Raw genomic sequence first — 25,204 nt, forward strand, 5'->3', positions numbered from 1 at the left:
AGACACAACTCAAAGTTCAAATTCTCTCCCTTTTTCTTCCTTCAATTTCGTGCTCCCCCCTCTCTCTTTCTCTCCCTCTTTCTTTTCCTCCATTGAAGCATCCTCTCCAAGCTTCTTATCCAAGGCTCATCTTGGTGGTGAAGCTCCTTCTTCCATGGTTTATTCCTTAATGGATGGCGCCTCCTCTCACCTCTTCTCCTTTGTCTTCCGCTGCATCTCCATGGTGGAAAATCACCATTAAAGGACCTCATTGAAGCTCAAAGATCCAGCCTCCATAGAAGCTCCACAAGCAAGCTTCCATCAAGTGGTATCAAAGCACAAGAGCTTCAAGTAGGTGCTCTTTAAACCTCCATTAATTTTTTGCTTTACCTTCTCTTCCATTGTTTTTTCTTCATTTTTCTCCATGTATCTCCTCACATGTCTTGTTCTAAATGTTGTTAACATGATTCTTTAGAGTTTCCACCGATTAAACTTGCTATAGAAGCTAGATTTGATTTTCTATGGTTCAAATTTCTTGTTCTTGTTCTTGAACCATGAATTGTGTTGAGTTTAGGTTCCTTTGAGTTTTGTCTTGTTATTTTTTGTGGCTGAAACCTAAACCATAAAATTCTTACAAAAATATTAAAGTAGAAGAAAACCTCAAAAATCTAGAGTGACTTGTTCACCTATTGTAGTTTTGTCATAGAAGTCATGTCTAGTCATGAAACTTGTCACATAAGATTTCTTATGTTGTGCTGAATTTTATTTTCTTGTTTCTTTGTCTAACTCATTTGTTCATGAGTGTATGAAATTATTTTAGCCTATTATTTGATTTGAGTCAAATCTTTCATGTTAATTAGTCCTTAACATGTTCATGCAAAATTCTTAGAGAGTCTTTGATTGTGAACCTTTTCTTGAACTTTTAGGTTTCCTTATGATTGTGTCTATTGTGAATTTGAGTTTTGGTGATTGAATTGCTGGCTGAAATGTTGATCCTAAGTGAATATTGAACTCCTAAAACTGTGGTAAACAATCCTAGTGAGTTCAACATACATAGGAAGGTTGAAAGTAAGCCCAAGGCAATCAATATACCATGCTTAAAGAAACAAATCGCTGGTGCTGGCAGCTTGGACATACAAACTTGTAAAAATTACTGAGAATTGGTTACTTCGAATTTTGAGCTGAAATTTTTACTGAATTTTCTAGACATCTGGAAAAAAGTTTTGAAAAAAGAAACAAGTGATTTGGATAAAAGGAAAAAATACTAAAAATCACACAAGTTGGCAGGAAAATCAGTATCCAGAAAAAAACGGGTGAAAGGGAAGTGTGCTTGTTGTTTTGGCTCAAAATTTATTCTATAATTGGAAATTTCAATTCAAAATTAGTGTGAAGACAAGTGCCAAAGCTAGAGTTTTGTTGAGTCTTTTTTTTTCAGTTTTTTTTACTCTACTCTAGAGCCATTCTAAGTTTCTCTTTGAGTCCTAGCTTGCTTCTATGTCCTTTTCATTGCTTTAATTGTTGAATAATCCTTGAAAAATTGTCTTGTTAAAACTCCATTGGTTAAGCTTTCATTTTATTTTTTTTTGGTCTTTGGTTATTGCTTGTCTCTTTGTTTCCTTGTTTGTGGGTTGCCATATAGGAATTGGAAGGAGGATTGGTGCCATCCATTTGAATCCATTTTCTTCCCTTTCATCTCACTTTTATATTTGTAAGTCTCCCATGACAATGAAAGGCTAAAACCACCCGTTGTTGGGAGTTCTGCAAACCGAACTCTCTTTGGTCTAATGATTCTAAACTATCTATTAATATGATGTTGATATTATTGTTCAACTTTGTGCTCATTCACATGTCTTTGGTATGATCATCCATTTTCATGAACTATTTTAGGATTCAGGCATTGAGAAATGTTTATATGCTAAGAACTGGGGAAGAACATCTAGGTAATCCATATCTAGGGATAGAGTGGTATTATCTAGCCTATGTATGCATCTCTACTCGTAATGCAAATTATTTAATATAACTCTTAAGGGATTAGGATAGATATTAGGTGATTTAGGCTCTCTCTCACTTGAGGGATCATGGCTAGAGTATGTTAGAAGGTGTAGGTAATAATTATATTCATTTTAAAAAGAGAAAAAATCTATTCAGATTACATCAAGAGTAGTTTTGGCAAGCGGAGCCCCCAACACGTTCCTTAACTCATCACAATACCATCTCACAACTTTGAGCGTTTGTTTTCTTAACCTTCCATGTTCCTTGCTTTGTAGTTAATTCACTTAATTAAATTTGTAGTTAATCAATGAACAAGATTTGATTTGAGTCACTAATTGCTTAATCATTAGATATATATAACTCTGAGTACAAGCATAATCCTTGTAGAATTCGATACTCGATCTTACCATTTTAATACTACTTGTACAAGTTGGTATGCTTGCCAATGAGTCAATAGAAATGTAGGTTTCACATCCATTTGATGAATGACAAACTTGTAGATGGAAGCTAGTGCCATAAGTACTTTAATAGAAGTGATCCTTGCTACGGGCATATGTATCAAACTAGTCAATGCCTTCTTTTTGTGTAAACCATTTAGCCACTAATCTTGCCTGAAACTTATCAATAGTTTCATCTACTTTCATTTTCCTTTTGAAAATCAATTTACATCCGATTGGTTTGGAACCTGGTCAAAGGTCTATAAATTTCCAAGTTTTATTCTCTATTATGGAATCTATTTCTTTTTGTATAGCTTCTTTCCATAAAGCAACATCTTAAGACTTTATTGCCTCTTCAAATGTTTATGGATCAATTTCAATATTATAGCAAATTGGTCCATAACTATCTATGGACTCATTTGTTCCTTCAACAAGAAACTAGAAAAAGTAGGGTGCATAAGTTTTCTCTTTCTTAGGCCTCTTACTTCTTCTAGGTTCTAACTTTTCCAATGCATATATATTAGACACATTATTTTACGAATCATGTACACTAGAATGAACATTATCATTGGGCCTTGGAATTGAGTTAAACCTTTCTTCTTGAAAATTGCTTCTCTAGACTCAATTATTGTATTCACAGCATGAGTCATTGGATTCTATAATCATGAATCTATAAGCTTTGCTATTTTCAGCATAGCCTAGAAATACACATTTAATTCCTCTTTCACCCAATTTCTTTCTTTTCGGTCCATAAACCTTTGCTATTGCTCTACAACCTCAAACTTTCAAGTAGTTGAGATTAGGCTTTCTATTTTCCCAAAGTTCACATGGGGTTATCTTGTTCCTTTTGTTTGGAACACTATTTAATATGTGACATGTTGTCAACATTTCTTTTCCCCAATATCCTTTTGCTATACCAAAATTGGATAACATGGCATTTATCATTTCTTCTAATACCCTATTTTTTTCAGCTATAGTATTTTGTTGTGAAGGATAAGGTGCTTGTTGTGAAGGATAAGGTGCAGTTGTTTGATGAATTATACCAATAGACTTAAAGAAACTAGGGTTACAAAATTCTCCTTCTCTAACACTCATAAGGCATTCGGTAAAATTTTCATGTTACTTGTGACTTAAATATCTTACATTTATCTAAAATTTCATCTTTTGAATGCATTAAATATACACAACAATATCTAGTACAATCATCTATGAAAGTCACAAAGTATCATTTACCGCCTATATTCCAACCATGCAAATCACAAACATTTGAATGAATTAAATCCAATATTTTAGAACTTCTTTCAACTCTTTTAAAAGGGAGTCTAGTAATCTTAGTTAGCATATAAGTTGTACATTCATTTAAAATTCTATTTATTTTAGGCATTAAAGATGAATTCATCATATCTTTTATTTTCCTAAAATTAACATGTCCCAAACCAATGTGCCATAAATCACAAGATTCAACAATATAAGCAAAAGTAGACTTATTATTATTAATCACATTCAGTTTGAATATACTCTCACAAAGGTATTCTTTCCCTATAATCACTCACCCTTTGGAGAGGATAAACTTATCTCCCTCAAGCACAGACTTAGACTGATCATACTTATTAAGTAATGGTACAAAAACTAAATTCTTTCTAACATCATCTACATAGTATACATTGGGGAGAGTTAATATTTTTTTTCCGAAGTGCATTCTTTAGTGTCCCTTTGCCTTTGACTTAGACAGTTGATGCATTTCCCATATACATAATAAGGTTGTCTTTTGTTGATCTAGATTCCTTTTCTTTGTCTTCCTTCTTCTAGAACCTACATTTATTTTTAAAGTGTCTTGGTTTTGCCACAATGGTAATAACTTCCTTTCTTTTTTCTTTGTTTGTTACCATTTCTACTCTTGTTTTCATGAGATTTACCAAAATCTCGCCTCCTTTTCTTCAAGGACTTATTTGATATGTCCCTTTCTCCATTACATCCACTTTTTCTTGAATAGAAAGTTCCTTAGTATTGTCTTCTTTATGATACTCTTCTTCTAAACAAAGGTGATTGCCCAATTGTTCAAGAGAAATATATTCTTTACAATGTTTTAGACTTATTTCAAAGTCTTTCAATGAAAGAGGAAGTTTGTTAGTGGTTAAGGAGACAATGATGATTTCATCCATATGCATATTGTGTTGTTTGTAGTTATTCAAAATATGTTCAAGTTCATGCATTTGTTCCATGGCATGCCTACTATCAACCATCTTATATTTATTAAAACGACTAAAAAGAAATTTCTTACTTGTTGCACCCTTCATCATGTATCTTGCTTCAAGTTTTTCCCAAAGTTCCTTAGCAGATCCAGAATTCTGATACATATCAAACAATGTGTCGCTCATCCCATTCAAAATGTGTCCCATCCAAATGTAATCATCATTATCATATTTGTTTTTTCTCACAGGTTTTAGCCATGGTCTTTTCTTCCCTATCTGGTGGCCTTGGAATGTTCAAGGCATACACTACCTTGAAAGTAGTAAGAAAGAAATGTATTTTCTTTTGCCAACAAAGTTCCCTTCATTGAATTTCTCAAGTTGGACAAATTAGAAGTCATCTCTTTCAAAGTTGCAGCCATTGTTATTAGAATGAAATTGAACCAAAAGATTGTTGGTGCAATTGGTGGTGATTGTTCTGCAATAAAGACGAGAGAAGGCACAAAAATCTAAAGTGTGTGTAAACACTAACCTTTAGGTTTGATTCGCCCCTACCAATTTCTATAGAAATTGGAAGCAATAAGGTGTCTTGGTGAATCCCCTTTAGAATACAATGGAGTCTCTTGATGTGGTTTGCACACCCATAACCAACAAGCATATCATCAATGGTAGTGTACAAAACAATAGTCTCTTGATATGGTGAAGAGTCACAACCTTTCATTTTGAAATCTCTCACACTAACAAGAGTTAGAAGGGTATATAGGATGAAATAAGGGGGAAAGTAAAAACTTTAGGGGTACTTAAGAATTGTATCATTATTGGGTTGACAGAGTAAGATTTTCTTGAAACATGTGTAATGCTTCATGCATTCTTCAATAAGAATAGTCTTTATAGATTCCTTTTTCTTTCAATCTCTGAACCAATTATACTTCTACATAATATATACTTAAATTCTTGGAAGGTTTTAAATGTGTGTGTATATATTAAGATATACAAATTGAATTTGGCATGTATTCACAAATAAGCATCTTTTCATTTTTCTCAATGCAACATGCCAGGAGTCTCACAAAGTTTCAGTGCTGCAATTTTGCGATCAATAATCTTCATTCTTGAATTCCCTCACACCTAGAACTAATGTTTTTGAGAACCGTTAGAGACACCACTATCGCTGTCGGAATACACGCGTGAGTTCACTTAGAGGCAAGGGAAAAGTTATTCACAGTTGGAGAGTAGTGAGAACATGTGTAGGGATCCTTAGAGGATCAATTACGATGGGTTTATGGGTGTTTATGAAATTTTGATACTATCTTTACAATTATAATTGCAAATTACATATGTTTGACGGTCCAATTGATGTCCCGATGTGAAATTGCTATGAAATTGATGTGTTCTTATGTTGAGTGTGAACCCTAGAAATTAGGTTTTTTTTTTAATTAGCCTGAATTGATGAAACTGAATGATTAGTATGATGTCTTTACTAGTTAATTTGAGTTATGAGTTTATATTTGAATCTAGCATATTGTGATAAAGAATAAATGGTCAAAATAAAAAATCCCTCTGTGTTTGTGTTGCATATTGTGGTAGATTGAAAAAGGTATTATAATGTTATATTAAAATAAACTTTATAATCAAACCGAAATCAAAAACGAATTTTTGTCTTGTACCACTACACTTTTGATATTTGACACCACACACATGAATTGCACTCTATTGAAGAACGTGAATTATACTCTAAATAATCTTCTCTTTAGTTGCTTATTTTATACAAATTATTGTCTTTGTCTTGTATCTTTCCACGATGGTGATCAACATGTTATATATACATTGTAATAATAAAAGTAATAAAATAATAAATTAAAGAAAGTTGTAAAGTTAATGCTTAGTAGTAATTTCTTTTGATAAAATTATAATTTAATTGTTTTAGAAACTCTTTTTAATTGAAAACAATATAGTTCGATTTAATATGTATGTGTGTGTGTGTGTGTTTTGTGTCATGCAAATATTACTACTGTGTGATGTGTAAATGATTCTTGAGGCGTGATAAATTGTTATAATGAGATTATGAAATTGTGATTGAGATTGTGCGTAAGTGATAAATTGAGTATGTGTTGAATTATAAGATACATGTGTATTGAGATATTATATGCATTGAGTTGTAAGCTATGAACTGTACAATCACATAACTGTAAGATCCTTTGAGGATGATGAGTTAATGTGCAATGAGTTTAATGATGGGCTCCACTGTGGGAACCTAACGAGTCTACTCACTTTGAGACGCAACGAGTTAAAATGATTTTGAAAACAATTGAGTAATTATGTGTATTGCATAGTTCACAGGTAAAGTCTATATTTGTGTCATGTATATATTAATATTGTGTGATGTGTATATGATTCATGAGGTGTGATAACATGTTGCTTAGGGATTATAACATTGTGATTAAGATTGGGTGTATGTGATAAATTGAGTATGTGTTGAATTGTAAGATACATGTGTATTGAGATATTGTATGCATTGAGTTAAGCTATGAACTGTACAATCACACAACTGTAAGACCCATTAAGGGCAACGAGTATTGTGATGGGATCCACAGTGAGAATCCGACGAGTTTAATCACTTTAAGGCGCGATGAGTTAAAATTATTTTGAGAATAATTGAGGAGTCGTGTGTTTTGTATAGTTCATAGATAGAGTATGGGTGTTAAAATGTTTTCTGGGTTGGACTTGAATCAGGAGGGAGAGCGGACTCTTTGGAGTCTAGGCCTTGGGGATAAATACACCCGGTTTGAGTGCTCCTTTATGCATGTGTCGATCCCATAAGTTTGGAACATTCTTGCAAAAGAACGCAACCCTAATTGGTCTCCCTATGATTTTACCTAGTGAGAGTGACTTGACTTACCAGTGTGTGGTCTATCTTTTCATGTACTCCTAGACGTCTGACAAGGTTTTTCACTGACACGATACCACATTGCATATAGGATTGAGTCTTAGTGTATCTGTTGCATAACGCTTGTGTAATGATCATTGTGACTTGTTATATGATGGTATGTAATGAGTTGTGTAAGTGTGAGATGTGGTACTGTATTTGAAATGTGTTGCCTTGAATATGTGATTAAGCGTGAAGGCATGGAATGAGATTTGTGATTAAATTCTACGACTATTACATGATGAGTGTTGAAATGATGTGAATTGTGCCAAATTTGATCCTTGTTATACCTATATTGTTGTTATAATTATATTATTGTTATATATATCATACCTGTAAGCTTTTGTGTATCTCTATTCGTGGAGGAATATGATGACTTACTCCCCGTGTATTGTTTGTGTTTGGATCCTGTGATGATCTTGAACCTTGTGTTCATGGAAGTAGATGGTTGGGTGGATTGTTTTAAGGAACCTTGTACTGGGGACGCCGAGACACAATGCTCTGATAGGATGTGATGTTGGGGCATGAATTTTTGTTTTAATTACATGATGTTCCAAACATGTTATTTTACTTATTAACTTGAGTTCTTTTGTAAACTTGAACGACCCTGTTGTGAAACAGAAATATTTTTGATAAGTTTTATTTGGTAATAGTGAACCGAATGTGAACCTTTTACCCATGTTGATTTACTTGCGATTTTTTTGAATAGAATTGATTTTAATTAGATTCCACATTTTATATGCTTTTTTTTTCATTTGGCTGCATGTTGGGGTAGAGGGTGTCACAGATGGCTTCCTTATAACTCCAACCCTTATGCCCCTCTCCCCAAACAACAAACCGGCTAGAGTTTTGGACACAAGAGTGAGAAAGGGTGTTGTTTACATTACTATGGCAAAGCTAGAGTCCATAAACCATGTTGATTTGATCATGAACTGAAGTTATTCCCAAAATCATCTATGTCAGCAGAATCAGATGAGAGTAGAGAGATCAAATTGTTGAGGTTAATTTGGTATACGGTAGAGAGAGTTACAGAAGATTGGTCCAAACAAGAATATCTATAATCAAGTGGATGTGTATTGCTACTGTTCTAACCAGCAATAATGCAAAAAAAGGCATATCAATTTGATGATAAATAACCATTGATAGATTCTTCTGCTGCTATTCTGCTACCACCAAGGTCCAATGCGTGTGGTCAACATTATGAATATGAGGCTAGTGCCTTAGAGGCCTAGATTTCACAATAATATATGATCAATTTATCAAACGCTTGATATTGCTTACCATGGAGGTGGCCATGCATTTCTATCATAACAGAGTTCTAACTTATATATTGACTAATTCCTTGGATAAAAATAAAGGTTAAAGTACTTAGTTGGTTCCTGAATAATGCTAAGTTATTCTTAAGATTGATATATTTAATAATCAAATCACATAAGTTTTATTGAAGTCGTGGCTAACCAAATCCTAATAGTAGAGATTGCTTTTTTTTTTTTAAGCATAAAAGGATCAGCCAAGGTGGAACCAACAGGGGTTGACATATGTTGGCACCCTAGTACTTGCTGCACCAAGGCCACCCAAAAAATATTATTAATAAAAAAGAAGGGTCACAATTACACTTGGGAGGACCAAACCATACCCAAGGAGAACCAAAACTAAGAGAACCTATTGTTAGGAAGCCCTTTTCTGTACCTAATCAGCTCCTAAGAAAACAAAATGGGTGTAGAATCCCACCAAGTGTAACCCGTATTTTGTGAACCAAAAGAAGCAAGCTTGTCAGCACAAGCATTATCTTCATGATAGAGATTAGTAACAAAAAATTTACACTATAATGAATGTAAAGTGAGAATTATGTTACAAATTATAGGTTAGATTGATTACGCCATTTTTAATTGACTTAATTCATATAAATCATGCAACATGTACATCACGAGGCAATGATCAATGAGAGGTGTTGTTACATCAGTAAAAAAACTAGTCTGAAGTAGGTGGCCAGGGTCCATGTTGCCTCCCCTTGGACCCATCGTTGCTTGTAGATTATAACAAATCATATCCATTCTCACAGGATAAGTTTACTAGTAAACTTTCCGAGAACACTCCTTTTTTCTATAGGCAATAGGAATGTCATTAAAAGAAGGAAAACTGAACTGTAGCATAAGAAATGCCACTATCCAGTATAGAAAAGTCTGATACAATGATAATACCTAACTAACCCCAAAAGAAAAACTAAGACCTCCAACTAAAGGACCAATACATCAATACATGGATAAACCTTGCAATGACACTTTGCAAAAACTGATGCTTTAAAAAGCCTTACCATAAGAAAGAATCAAAGATTTCTCCATGTTATAAAAACCGCCAGTAACAGAGTTTCAGCTTGCCAAGAGAAAAAATAGAACCAGCTACCTGCTACCTCCAGAACGTGTTGCAACACCTGATCGAAGATCAAAGCTTGTGAGAACACTTGCTCGAAGATCAATGAATAAACCAAGTAGCACAAGGAATTTCTTTCCCACAACCTCAAGCTGATTTTAAGCAAGCTCTACATGCTTTCACTTTCTCTTGAATATAAAAAGTATTATAATTCCAAGAGAAATAAAATGACAACCACTACTAGGACGATTTCCAGCAATGAATGTAGAATGTTTCCTACCATTACCGGAACCAAATGGTTTATCCTTTTTAGGATTAAAGGTTATACTATAGTCTGCTGAAGAAGAATTATGGCTGTTGTAGGCATTCAGACAGACACTCTTGAATCTTTGAGCATAGAGACTTGGCTTGCACGTGTCCAGATTCAAGTCCCCAATGCAACAAAGAAAATGTGCTTGGGAACCAAACACATCACAAGCGTTCATGCTGCCACTAATGTCCTTTTTCCTTCACTGCCAATTCTGGTGGACACAACATGTTCAGTTCCTTCAGGCACCCAGTACTGCTATAGCCACTTCCAAGAATGCCAACGGGAACTATGCACATTGAATCCACTCTCCAAGTTGACCTCATGAAAATCACATCCGCCCATGTTGTTGCTTACATTGATCATCACCGTCATGGCCACCTGTGGCGATTTGTCTTTTTTGCTGCATTCCATATTGCCAGAGCCACAATCACCAGTAACACATGAGAAACTTCCAATGGCTGAGTTGATGGAACAACGAGTGCAGCCCCAGATTTTGCCTTCCCATGTGGCTGGTGTGGAGACAGTGTGAGATTCTCCTGTTCTAAACTTGAAGTCACTGGTTGAGAGTGTGGCATTTCCATTGCTCACTAAAGCTGGCCAAACCGTGTAGTTGCACTAGTTTTCCACAATGAGTTTCACCGAAGTATGCTCTGAAGGCTTAACATGAGAAGGAAGATTAAACAAAGTTGAACCATTTTCAAATGTGTAGATATCCTTAGCAAAGTCCGCTGGCCTTGGAAAATTCCTTCTGAAGGAGTTTTCCTTTGCTACATACCATAGACACTTATTTAAGTTACAATATGTAAGTTGTACTAGTATTGCATAGCTGTAAATTTTGTTTTTTGGCAAAACAGAAAGATATATTAAAGGAAAGGAAAAAAGTGAACACAAGAAAACATGGGGGGACCAAACCAAAACCCATGAGAATAAGAGCAAGCTGAACTATAATTAGGAGGATCTAAGCTATTGCTATAGGAGGAGCAGGGAAAAGGTGGAGGTCCCTGAGAAATAACAAACAAAAGAACTTGTGTCCTGACATAAAAAACTGTCCTTGATCGCTAAAAGATGGCGCAAGAAAGTTGCACAACAGTTAGTAAACGAGAGCTTTTGGACTGAGCTTTAACATGTTTTGCTTTTTGTTATTTGTTGTCATAGCTGGTTCACCATCCTCAATTTAATATTTAATAACTTGGACAATAGTGTTCTGATCTCGTAAAAGATGATTGGGGCAAATTGGTGGAATTACTCCTTTATGCCTTAGCAGATAAATCATGAAAACATTCATATTTAGTAATTCCAGACTTTACATGCTAGGTAATTAGGACAATTGTCTTTAGCCTTAAGCAAGTTACATCAGAATCAAAGGAAGAAGTCAAAGATTTGAAATTATGCCTTCACCAAAAGCCAATTCAGTCTGCACTCTTTGTTAAATAATTATGATATGTAACATCGTTTTTTGTAAAATAAATAAAAAAGTTTTATTTAAAAATTAATATAGTTTTTAGAAATTAAATAAATGAAAAAAAGAGTTTTTATTAATTAAAATAAAGGTTTCATAGTATTAGAAAATAAATAGAATAAAATGATGTTTTAGAAAATAAATGTATGTTTTAATTGGTTAGTTATTTAACGAAAGACTAAAATATAATTTTTTTTATAAAATAAAGAAAAATTGAGTAAATAATAGACTTAGAGTACCCTAGCTATAAATAGAGACATATTAGGTAAGTTTTTACATTTATAATATGTTTTTATGTTTCCACTCACTATTTCCCTCCCAAATTCGTTCTCCATTTTTCCTCTCCCAAAACCCTCTCTTTTTTCACATACACCCAAACATGTTCTAGTAAAACTACAGTCTCAGACTCCTTAACTATTAGATCGTCCTGAAATTCAGACATCACCTTAGGAACTCATTTGTGCACATTCTCACTGTTAGGATTTGCGAAATAATGTCTCTAGAGAGATATATTCCCTTCACACAGAGACAGTCACTACTAGAAAAATTACATTCTACATCGGTTTACGACCGTCGTCGTAGCCGGTGTCGTAAAAAGGGGTAGGATATTCTACATCAGTTTTGTGTTAACCGTCTTAGAATGGGTAGACTATTCTACATCGGTTCTATGATAACCGTCTTAGAATGAATGTATTTCTAGGATGGTCCCCGGGGATAACCGCCTTATAATGGTACGCGTTCTACATCGGTTATAATAGAACCGATGTAGAATGGTACCTATTCTAAGACGGTCTTTCACAGGTGACCGTCTTAGAATGGATACCATTATACGACGGTCTTTCCTGAACCGATGTAGAATGCAATTCTTTTTTGTAATTGTGTCTCTCTTGTTCTTCTTTCATTCTTCTAAATTCCATAAGAAATAATAATATTAGGCACTTGGCAGCAAAATCATGAAAATATAGAGAACTAAAAAAGAAAAACATATTTAAATCATTGTCATGCACAAAGATATCATAAATGAACTGAAAGTTAAGATATTCAAGCTCAGAAGATCCTTTAGAAAGCTATAAGCGAAGCAACCATTTTTTCCCTATCATGAAACAAAATATTTCTTAGATGACACTAAGTCAAGGAGCTCAATACTAGATTTGTAAATCTTATGCTGCATATTTTTTCAAACATAAGAAACTTACAAAATATAAATGGAAAGGTCAAATGCAAATTAGTCGTATTTTTTTTCCTACTCAAAGAAACTCAACTAACAGAAACCACCACTTACATTTGCTTCTGCAGCAGGATTCACATTCCCCAAGGCAAAGAATGCACCACCAAGTATAACTATTCTCTTCACTTTGCTTGCAAACGTAGAATCTCCATTGATTGCCTAATAATGGAAGTGACACTGTCAAATCAACAAGCGTAGAGAACTATACTTTGAAGTTATAAAGGACGGGACCATAGAATACAATACAACAATGTACAACTTATCAAAGCCATATTTGTTAGTGGGGCAGGTGCTAGCACATATACTTCACTGGGATATTCAGAGACTTTCTCAACCAAAAACTCACTAGCACTCTTCTCAATTTTCTCACCTTTAGGTGAGGGTAGGAATGTGTTCCCTAGTCCATCTTTACCATGAACAAAATCAGCAACACAAGGCATTCCACCCTTTTGCAGAAAATAAATCATAATTAATACCAGAAAAAAATAGAGAAATCGGATCATGCCGAGTTCAAAGGGATATAGCAGAAAATAAAGCCCGCATTCAATTAAAACATAATTTGACCAAATCAACATTAACGAAGCTCAAATTTACACATTAAAATAGTTACCTTCAACGGCTCAGGGCTTCCCTGTGCAACTGGAATATTTTCATGGCCTGCGATCTCACACTATCCTTTTTGCATATTAAAAACACAATCAAGATCACATTTCCACTAACACAAAAGGCATGGAAAATTTTAGTCTATTTAGATAAACTTCTCCATAAGCACTCACGGGAAAATAAAATAAAATGAACTGTAAACTAAAATCAACTAAAGTATTTTTTGGCTTCCACCAAAAACGGGATTATTGTTGACACTATTAGCAGAACTCTCTAACATATTTCTTAGATGAGATAGTTCCTTCATAAGATTATGGTCAACCTCTTCTGCATCTAACAATTGATTGTTAGGAAACTCAAATGCTTTTTCTGCATGAAACTGAAAAGAAACACAGTTCAAACATGCGCAAACCCCCCTGCATCCTCTTGGATTTCTTTTTAAAATTCCTTTTTTGAAACCAACAACAAGAACTCTAAGTTGTTCTACAACTTGCAGTTGAGACAAGCTCTGATAACATTTCTTTTTAAAATAAGATTATGGTTCAATATAATAAATTATTATAAAAATTAATAAACTTATCAATATAATAATTACATAATAATATAAAATTGTTTTATATTATTTACATATAGTATTATGTTCTCTTATAATTAACATTAAAATTTTGTATCATTATTTTATTGACTAAAAATAAGAGTTAAAAATTTGCATTTTTCCCCAACCTCAAACAATTTTCTTCTCTATGAAAGAAACAATTATTCTTTTCATTTTTTTCAACAATAATTGGATTGATTAAGGGATTGCTCTAGACATTAGATCATGACCAACATATCGAAATTTTATGCATTTTCATTGAATCAAAATGTTCCTTTTTTTCTTTTTATTTCAAATATGAGATTTCCACATTCTATGACAATCTATTTCCCCAACAAGTTATTTGAAAGAATCTTAAATTAAAATTCTTTTTAGAAAATTATTAAGATCCTAAACTAGTAAATAATAGACAATCTACGTCAAATAAGTTATCTTTTGAAGGGCACTTACCTGCACTTTTTGCATGCACGTGCCCACTTCCATCATAAAGTAACATTATATATCTTGAACATTGGGCTACAGGTCAGAAGATCCATTTCGCTCGGTCCCTGGCATCTACTTGTAAACAACTATACTTGTCCATGAAGACAATCAATATTCATTCACCCTTAAAGAATCAACAAAATTAAATTCACACACAAACCCTATCTACACTTTAACCAATTTTTTTTAAACTACCAAATAAGGATAAATATACTAAAAATATAAAGTCAGCAGAACACCAAAAACAAGGCCAGTATATCCACGGAATGTATAGTAATAAAATGTTCAGATTCAATACACACAGGAATAATCAAGATAATATATTAAAACCTTAATAACAAATCAAGAGTTATTGATACACAAAATAGCAGAGTCAAATCTTTGACTAGTCCTAACCTAACACTAAAATGCCAACATCAACACCTATGTTGTTCATTCAGTCCTTAACTGCCAAGCTCTAATGTTATTTTTATCATCTTATGAGCAATATTCTTGAGATAATTTGAAAACAAAACTCATCATTTGCTTATGTCCGAACAATTTTTTCATTATGTTTCATAGTGGCAGAGGAAATATACAAGGTAGATTTTTTTCAAAGAAGCTATTAATTTTAAAAAAAACATAATTATATTTGGGGTAGGGAAAGACCAGAAAAGCAAAACATGTCATCTTTGAAAGTCATCAAAGTAAAAGGCATCTTACTGCAGAGTTTATGGTTCCAAAACAGGATCTACATCATCAAGGCGGTCGCAGCAGCGAAGGCGACGACGGCGATAGATCTGGAGCCGGAGACTCTGTGAAGGTGGGCGTGGCTGCTGGGGCTGACAGCGGGGGAGTCAGCGTGCCCCTTGCTGATGGAGGCAGGGTCGGAGGGGAGGGGGAGTCAGAGGGAGAGATGGGGGCAAGGGGAGAGCCGGTGGGGGAGTAGGAGGAGGGAGAGGAGGTGGGCTCATGCATTTGTGAAGGATGTGAGCTGCCGCGGAAGTGGATAGGGCCACGTTGTTGAACGCTGCCACGGGAAATGGATGAGGCCAAGTCATTGAATGCTACCGCGGAAGTGGATGGGGCCACGTCGTTGAACGCTACCACTGCCATAGCTGTCTCTCCCACGCGTGTGGTGACGAGCTTCAGCTCTGCTAGGATGCGCGCGAGCACAAGGAGTCAAGCGAGGGAAAGAGTGGACGCAGAAGTGAAGAGTCAAGCGAGGGAGAAATGAACAGTAGAGGATAAGGCCGAATTTCAAATTAAAATACACACACACACACACACACACACACAAAAACAACGATGTTTTTATATAAAAAATCGGCGTTGATTTGTGTTCCACTAGGACATTCTAAGGCGGTTTCAAGAAATCGTCTTATAATGTGTGTCATAAAAAAAATAATCCTTCTTAATTATAGAACTGCCATCGCGTAACATTCTAAGGCGGTTATGTATAATCGTCTTAGAATACGCGTCGTAAGAAAATGATTGTTTAGTAGTGAGTAAAATTGAGGTTCCAATCCCTTCTCTTTCTCTCTAACGCTTGGAAACCCTAGCAAAGAAACCAGAGGAAAAACTTGAGGAATCTTAGGAAACTGTTAGAGACGTTATCACAGTCTGACTACACATGTGAGCCCGCTAAGAGGTAATGGATGAGTTTATCGCAATTGGGATTAGAATGAACGTGTGTAGGGATCCTAGGAGGATCAAATTGGGATATATGTTGGGATGTTTACTGCATTATAATTCTTCCTTTACGATTATAATCACGAGATTGTTATGTTTGACAGGCCAATTGATACCATGATGCGAATTGGTTGATAAATTTGAATGCTCTTGGTGTTTTCGTATTTTTGAACCTATGATTTTGATTCCTTTGATTTTTATATGATTATGTCAAATTGTTTGAGGGGTTTTACTATGTTGAGAAGCATTTTTGTATAATTTTTTTGTGTTTTGGACAAGATTTACTAGATTAGTGTGGGAATTAGATAGTTAGAAATCTTCTTTGTCATGTTTGGGTCTCATAAGTTTATTACATGTTGATGATTATAACACATATATATGTATATGAATTGTTAAAATAAATTAAGAATTAATAGTTCAAATAATAAAATTAAATTGAAGGAAATTAATATACTGAGATTCAACGATCAATACTTTTAATGCATTTTTAGTTTAATTATTTATTAACTCTTTTTAATTGAAAATAATATAGTTTGATTTAATATATATACATGTTTTGTGTCATGTAAATATTAATATTGTGAGATGTGTATATGATTCATGAGGTGTGATAACATGTTGCGTTTGGATTATAACATTGCGATTGAGATTGGGTGTGATAAATTTAGTGTGTGTTGAATTGTAAGATACATGTGTGTGAGATTTTATATACATTGAGTTGTGAGCTATGAATTTTACAATCATAGAACTCTAAGACCCTTAAAGGGCGATGAGTTAATGCACGACGAGTTTTATGATGGGTTCCATTGTGGGAATCTGATGAGTTTAATCACTTTGAGACGCGACGAGTTAAAATAATTTTGAAAACAATTGAGTAATTGTGTGTATTGCATAGTTCAAACTCCAGTGACACATATATGATTTTAAATTATGTTTTAATGAGATGATTAGTCGTATGAACATAACATACTAATATTATTATTGTGTGATATGTATATGGTGCATGAGGCGTAATAACGTGATGTCTTGTGATTATGATAGTGTGATGAATTGTGTGTAAGTGATAAGTTGATTATGTGTTAAATTTTGAGATCACACGTGTATTGAGATGTTGTGTGCATTGAGTTGAGCTATGAACCATACAATCACACGACTGTAAGACTCTTTAAGGGTGATGAGTTAATGCGCGACAAGTATTGTGATGGGATCCACTGTGGGGACTCGACAAGTTAAATCACTTTGAGGTTTGACGTGTTAAAATTATTTTGAGGAGTCATGTGTTTTGTATAGTTCATAGATAGAGTCTGCATGTTAAAATGTTTTCTGGATTGGACTTGAATTAGGAGGGAAAGGCCCTGACAAACTCTTTGGAGTCTAGGCCTTGGGGGGTAAATACACCATGTTTGAGTGCTCCTTTAAGTCTATGTTGATCCCACATGGTTGGAGCATTCTCACAAAACAACATGATCCTGGCTAGTCTCCCTATGATTTTACCTTGTGAGAGTGACCTAACTTATTAGTGTATAATTTGTCTTATCATGTACTCCTAGGCATCCGACGAGGTTTTTTACTGACATGGTACCACATTGCATATAAGATTAAGTCGTAGTGTATTTGTTGCATAACACCTATGTAATGATCATTGTGACTTGTTACGTGATGGTGAGTAATGAATTGTGTGAGTGTGAGATGTTATGTTGTACTTGAGATGTGTTGATCTAAACACATGATTAATATGAAGTTGTGAAATGCGATGTTGTAATTAAATCCTTGGGACAAGTGATATTACGCAATGAGTGATAAAATGAAGCGAATTGTGCTAAATTGAGCTTGTTATACTTATATTATATGTGTGTGTGTGTGTGTATGTTTTCATTTATCTCTACCTGTTTAGGAATGTGATAACTCACTCCCTGTGTGTTGTTTATGTTTGAATCATGTGATGATCTCGAATCTTATATCTGTGGGAGCAAATGGTTAGATAGATGTCTTTAAAGAATTTCGTGCTAAAAGACGCTGGAACACAATGATATGATAGAATGTGACATTGGGACATAGGTTTCTGTATTAATTGCATGAAGTTTTGGACATGTAGTTTTTATCATTTTTGTTTCACATGTTGAGTCTTTAGTTCATTCTTGTCATACCCTAATTTCGTCCGGGGATTATTACTTAATGACATGCAATAAATGAAGTCCCGAGACGTCTCAGAAATCAAAAGGAAGCAGGCTTGCGCGATCCGTGAAATTTCGTAATGTGGCGGAAATCGAAAAGAGGTGTTTTTGCGCAATCCGTGAGTTTCCGTGAGTTTCCGTAACTTCTTCGAAAGCTAAAAAAGAGTAAATACATAATCCGTGAGGATTTGTAGCCTTGCGGAAGGAAAATAAGTATCGTTACGAAATTCATAAAGTTTCGTAACGTTACGGAAAAAGAATTACAAAAAAAATAGAAAAGGGGGGTGTATTTAGTAAAATGGGGCTGCAAATAGTAATTTTTGAATCTGGGCCCTTCTAGAGGTTTCTGGGCCATTTCTTGCTTAAGGTTGAAGCAACCTAGCTCGCCTGGGCGAGCTAGGTGGCCACCACACCCCCCGTTTTGTTGAAAAATGGGATTCCGGGGCTTCCGGGACACCCGTAATGCTTCCGTAAAATTCCCATAACCCTAAATAAGCATAATTAACTTAATACGGGTGAGACGGAAGAGAAAAAAAAAAGAAAATCAAGTCCTATATGCTTCCGTAAGGCTTCCGTAACTTTTCCGTAAATTACGAAAGAAGGGGGTGAACTTATCAAAATTGGGGGGTGCAAATAGCAATTTCGAAATTTTGAATTGGGCCTTCCAGAATGTTTTTTTGAATCTGGATTGCTTCTGGAGGAAGCAACCCAGCTCGCCTGGGCAAGCTGGGCGGCAACCTCCTCCCCCTTTTTCCTATAAATAGGCTGAAGGAGGCTGTTCTAAGGATCCCGGATGCCCCTGGTGAGGTATTTCAGCTGTTTTGGGTGAAAAAAAATTGTTTCCGTGAAGAAAATCCAAGCCAAGGTGCTTCCGTAACGCTTCCGAGAGGTTTCTGTAAGCAAATCCGTGAAGGTTTTCCTCCGTTATTCATCGTTCTTCATCCGTTCTTCGTTCTTCAACGGGTAAGTTTCCAAACCGAGCTTTTCAATTCATTCTATGTACCCGTGGTGGTCCACATTTTGTTTCATGTATTTTTATTCTCGTTTTCATTTACTTTTTATACCTCATTTTGACGTGCTTAAGCCATTTATTCAAGTCATTTCTCGCCTAATCTAAAAATAAAATAAATTTCCACCGATCGTTTGAATTGTATCATCCGTTACTTTCGTTTGAAATGAATTCCGACCGTTTGGTCGTGCCGTAACCACGTTGGAAATCAAAAAAGAGGTAAAATAATAATATAATAATAAAAAAATATATTTTTTTAGTAAAGTAAAGCGGAAAATCAATCGGACGTTTTCTCTTTGGGATTTCTCATTCTTAATTGAATTGACTAATAACTAAAGTGAAACTAAGGCTAAAATCAAACTCGCCTAGTCAAGCTCGTCCACAAAAATAGGTTTTTTGAAAGTTTATCATTTCAGTTTCTCACTAAGTAAAAAGGATCATTTTTAAGGTCCAACGCCTTAAAATGATCACCCCTCAAGTAAAAAATCAATCACTTGATTCACGCATAAGAAAGAACTACGTAGGTCTGATTTCCTCTCCAAAGGAGGGTACGTAGGAGCAAAAGCCCCGCTTTTGTCGACCTCAAAAAATAAAAAAGAAATAAAAGTTAAGATAACACAATTCCACAATTCTAAAAAATAGGCTGCTGTCCTTTGAGACAAACGTGAGAGGTGCTAATACCTTCCTCAAGCGTAAATACAACTCCCGAACTTAGAATTTTCATTTTGACCGGTTTCCTTCGGTTTTCCCGACGTTTTCCACAAATAAACGTTGGTGGCGACTCCGCGCATCTTTCCTCCTTTGGGAAGCACACCCGTGAGCCTCGCCCTCGCTCGCCCACGAAGGGCACGTTGCGACAGTTGGCGACTCCACTGGGGATGTTTTTGTGAGTTAGGCCTATTTTAGGAATTGTGGAATTGTGAAACTTCGTGTGTGCATTTTTTGAATTGTGTAAAATGTAAATAATTGTTGTCTATTTCGCATTCTTTACACTGCATTCTAAGCACCCACGGGTTTGAGTAAAAAAGGGGCCCTACACCCGGGTTCATGGGAATTTAAGGAGTGGAGGTGAATCTATCATCATGCTAGGTCTCCGACTTGCTTGATAATAGTGAAACCTCGTCTAGAGCTTTCTCTCTTTATAATGTGTTGTCGCTGGTATTCCATACCTCCACAATATTATTATCTTGAGTGATGATACCTCTAGAAAACAGTCGTGTGAGTTATGAATTGTTGGGGAGTAGTTATTAGAGACCCCTAGATATTGTCCTATAGGTTCCCAAATAGGGGCAAAGAGCAAACACGCTCCGTGCCATTCGTTCTCATGCATTTTTTGGTAAATAGCACTAGTTTATAGTTTTGCTAGTGATGTTTGGTTTCTTTAGAGTAATACGTAGCCTTTTTAATACTACGTTGAGGCGCCATCATGCCCAAAACGTAGCATTAAAGTTGGATCTCTGCAGTCTCGTATGAGTGAATTCCCCCTTTGTGTTGTTTTCTTTCCATTTCATGCATGCGCATCTGCATCATACCATCACACATGCGTTGTATGTGGGTCTTGTCTTTTGTCATGGGAAGCCGAAAGATCCATATCGTCTTCTTAACTGCACACATGGGGCACTGCGCCCCCCAAATGCGCAATAAAGAGAGATAATTTTCCGGGCTCTCGTGTCCGTAAATGCATTCATATCATGCACCGCATAAACATCTCTTCAGCATCATAATGAACATATCGTTCCTACATTTGTCCGTTATCACATTCCCATTTTGCATGAGTCATTGCATCATCATGCATATGCGTTCAACATACTTTTTGTTCTTCATGTTTGCTCATGTGTGAACTTTGCGTTTTCCTCTGCAAGACAAAAACAAAAAAGGGAAGCATGAAAATTCACGCTGCATTCTTAGTTGCATGTGTTAGGTACCATGAGCCAACCATGTTGGGATCATAAACCCATTTCTAAAAAAAAAAAAAACACAAACAACAAAACAAAATGATTGAACATGGTACCTAATGCATGTTTAACTAAGAAAGGATGTTTCTTCGGGCATCTCAATCTCATAATTACATTTTCCATACATTGCATGCATATTCCCGAGTCTTTCATCCCTATGAATTGTTGATAAAGTATTGGCGATCAAAATTGCTATTTCTTGGGTTATGGGGTTGAACCAAGCTCGTGCTTTTACGAAAAGGTTCATCAAGTCAAGTTGAAGTATGGAAGTAACCATCTTGCAAAAAAAATTGGGGCAAAAGATGGATCGTGTTACATCGCTGCTTCGTCTACTGCCAAACACATTTAGGGCTGCTGATGTCCCTGTTACTTCCAGTTTCACCTTGACGAAGATGTCATGGACCATGTTGAAAATCTAAATTGATTCAACCCCATATCCAGTGTACAAAGTCGCAATACTTCAACTGTGCATCATTCGCATACATCCATGTTGTTCATTGGTTGCATTGCTCATTGCATTCTTTCCTTGAAAAAAAAAAGAACTTAATCATTGTTATAAAAAAGAAAAAAAACATGTTTTACGGTGCCCTCACCGAACTTGTGCTAGAGCTAGAGTAATGGGTGAAGTAGAGGAGATACAAGAGAAGATGAAGGCCGACATGGAGGCCATTAAAGAGAAAATGGCCACAATGATGGAGGCCATGATGAGCGTGAAGAAGATAATGAAAGCCAATGCGGTTGCAATTGCCGCTACCAGCATTGTTGCTAAGGTGAACCCGAAGTCCCCATCGGGCCTCAACCAAATGAATCATCCAACCTCAGCTATGGTAGGCAAAGATTTGGGAAGTACGGGCGGCCCCCATTATGCGCAAAGTCAAAACAAGCATGCCTTTCCGCCATATGGCTTGCCTCTCGACTATACGCCACCCAATGTGGCGTACACTCCCGATAAGAATGTCAATAACTCCACTCCTATACCCATTGAGAGCCAGCAACCCCAAACTGATCATGCACATGTCTTTTAAACCGTGGGGGAGACACATGAAATTCCCTATCACAATCTAGCCGACTTCGAGCCTTGGCTCGGATATGCCACTGAAGGGCAGGTAATTGGTGGTATACCCCTACAAAACCCTTTGGAGGGCCCTCAGTATCACCCACAACTACACCTCTTGCATTCCACAACAAGTAAAGACCCTCATGCTATGGCAGAAATGGGAAAGTTGGATCATCTAGAGGAAAGGCTCAGGGCCATTGAAGGAGGTGAAGATTATGCCTTTGCTAACCTAGAAGAGTTTTTCCTAGTACCCGATATCATCACCCTTCCCAAGTTCAAGGTGCTGGACTTTGATGAGTACAACGGGACTACTTGCCCCAAGAACCATCTAAAGATGTATTGTCGGAAGATGGGGGCATACACAAAAAATGAGGAATTGCTGATACATTCCTTCCAAGAAAGTCTTACTGGGGTAGCTGTTACCTGGTACACTGACTTGGAACCTTCCTGAGTCCATTCTTGGAAGGACCTAATGGTTGCCTTCGTTAGGCTGTGTCGGTATAATGGCTTCAGATAGGGTGCAACTACAAAATATGTGCAAAAAAAAGGGGCACGAATCTTTCAAAGAATACGCCCAAAGGTGGAGAACCTGGCAGCTCAAGTGGCACCTCAATGACGAAAAAAAAACGATGACAATGATAGTAGACACATTACCAGTATTCTACTAGGGAAGATGGTGGGCTACACACCTTCAAGCTTTGCGGATTTGGTCTTCACCGACGAAAGGATCAAAGTGAGTCTGAAAAAAGGCAAATTTAGTCATCCTGCTTGGACAAATGAGAAAACTAGGGCAAATGAAGAGGGTGAGGATGAAGTAGAAGCCCATGCTGTGACTGCCATTCCAATACAGCCAAGTTTCCCACCAACCCAACAATGTCATTACTCAGCCAATAACAAACCTTCTCCTTACCCACCGCCCAGTTATCCACAAAGGCCATCCCTAAAATCAACCACAAAGTCTGTCTACCGCACTTCCAATGACGAACATCACCTTTAGCACAATCCAAAAACGCCAACCAAGAAATGAATTTTGCAGCGAGAAAGCCTGTAGAATTCACCCCAATTCCAGTGTCTTATGCTGACTTGCTCCCATGCCTACTTGATAATTCAATGGTAGCCATAACCCCAACCAAGGTTCATCAACCTCCATTTCTCCGAGAATACGACTCGAACGCAATGTGTGCTTGTCATGGAGAAGCCTCAGGGCATTCCATTGAGCATTATAGGGGCCTGAAGCGTAAGATGCAAGGTCTAATTGATGCGGGCTGGCTGAAATTTGAGGAGAATCACGTGTAAATCCTGACATTGACAAAAGATGCCGCACATGGGGCAATTTTGAAAGCTGTTGTAGATGTCTCTAATGACTCATCAGGATTTTCAAGTTTGTACCATTATTGTAAACCACAGTTACAATGTTAAATGAAATGGATAAAGTTGATATCTTTGTCCCTCATCCTCTCACAAACGCATCTTTGCTTATTCAACTTTCACCGGAATGTGGGTGCAAGCCATTGGTCTATTTGCTCAAGCAACCTGTGCTCCTGAGTTTGGACTTCCAAGACCGTTCAATCAGAGATTACTCGTCTTGCACGTTGGTGGGGGTGCCGTAAAACAACGAGTAAAGTTCAAAACCAATAAGTTTCAAAATAAAAAAAAGAGTTCAAAAAAAAAAAGAAGCATTTGATTGACTGTGTTTTCAAGACGTCCATGTGATCTCATTTTATCATTCCGTAAAGTTTGTCTTTTTAGAGAGAAGTGAGTTATTAAGAATAGGATGTTGGATAAATGGCCTCAGTTACCTTAAGAAAAAGGGGGGTTGAATTAAGATATGAAGATTATTCCCTAGTTAAACTTTCACTCTCTTTTCGGATTAACGATGCATACATGGACAACCTTCCCCTTGTGTTCAAGAATCCCCTACAACAAGAGACCCACGGTCTCTTAATCCATTTTCAGAAATAAGAAGAAGAGAAGAAGAAATCTCTCTTAAAAGAGATAGATTGTACAATGAAGATCAATCAAAATTCCTTATTGAATATGCAAGTGGTTGACCAAAGAATCTTTTTGAGAGGATAAAACATTTCAGTTCAGAAAAACTCTTAATCTTTTTGAGAGGATAAAACTGTTTGGGCAATGAAAAGTCTCTTTAAATTCTTGTTTCCAAGTCACCTTTGATTGTCATTCATAAAGCATCTGAATAAATGTGACTCTTGGAAATTATTTTCTGAAAATCCCCTCTGGTAATTGATTACAAGACTTGTGTAATCGATTACAAGCTTTAAAATTTGAATTAAAACGTTCAATAAACTGCTGGTAATCAATTACCATCCATGTGTAATCAATTACACGTTATAAATTTTGAATTCAAATTTCTAGTGACTGTTATAAACATCTTCAGCTGCTGGTAATCGATTACCAGAGAAAAAATCTCAATTGGAAATAATAGAACTCTTTGGTCAAACCTTTTGTTTTTTCAATTTGGAAACTTCTTCCTAAAGATTCTAGAGATCAACTTGATCATATATCTTGATTTTCTTGGATTCTTGTCTTGAATAAAACTTAGAAGCACTTGATCCTTTAGCATCATCAAGACATCAAAACATCTTGCTTCTACATAGGAGTCATTTGACTTAATCCATCAACTGAAAAATCCTTCAACTATTTCTCGTCCTTGGAAAATTCATTTTGCAAGAATCAACTGCATCTTTCGTTCTTCCTCACTGCGAGGTTTTGAAAACAAGACAACAATTGGTACCTCTAAGCCCTACAC

General features: G+C 36.0%; 1 protein-coding gene across 5 annotated transcripts in view; it reads right to left on the reverse strand.

The window, feature by feature from the left end:
• Window positions 1-25,204, reverse strand: part of LOC100798161 (uncharacterized) — a 44,457-nt gene that overhangs the window by 7,107 nt on the left and 12,146 nt on the right. For 2 of the 5 annotated variants that reach the window (XR_003266790.2, XM_026128228.2), the window contains exons 2-5: window positions 14,536-14,654; window positions 13,498-13,557; window positions 13,258-13,333; window positions 12,942-13,046 (exon numbers count right to left, since the gene is read on the reverse strand). Coding sequence is in view for 1 of the 5 variants with exons in the window: in XM_026128228.2 (XP_025984013.1) it covers window positions 12,942-13,046; window positions 13,258-13,333; window positions 13,498-13,557; window positions 14,536-14,571 (277 nt within the window). In the remaining 4 variants the exon portion in view is untranslated. Of the gene's footprint in view, window positions 1-12,941; window positions 13,047-13,257; window positions 13,334-13,497; window positions 13,563-14,535; window positions 14,655-25,204 lie in introns of all 5 variants that reach the window. The other 3 variants (XR_003266793.2, XR_005891057.1, XR_001387927.3) reach the window with 3 other exon arrangements.

This window comes from Glycine max, chromosome 4 (assembly GCF_000004515.6).
Source record: "Glycine max cultivar Williams 82 chromosome 4, Glycine_max_v4.0, whole genome shotgun sequence".
Taxonomy (NCBI): Eukaryota; Viridiplantae; Streptophyta; class Magnoliopsida; order Fabales; family Fabaceae; genus Glycine; species Glycine max.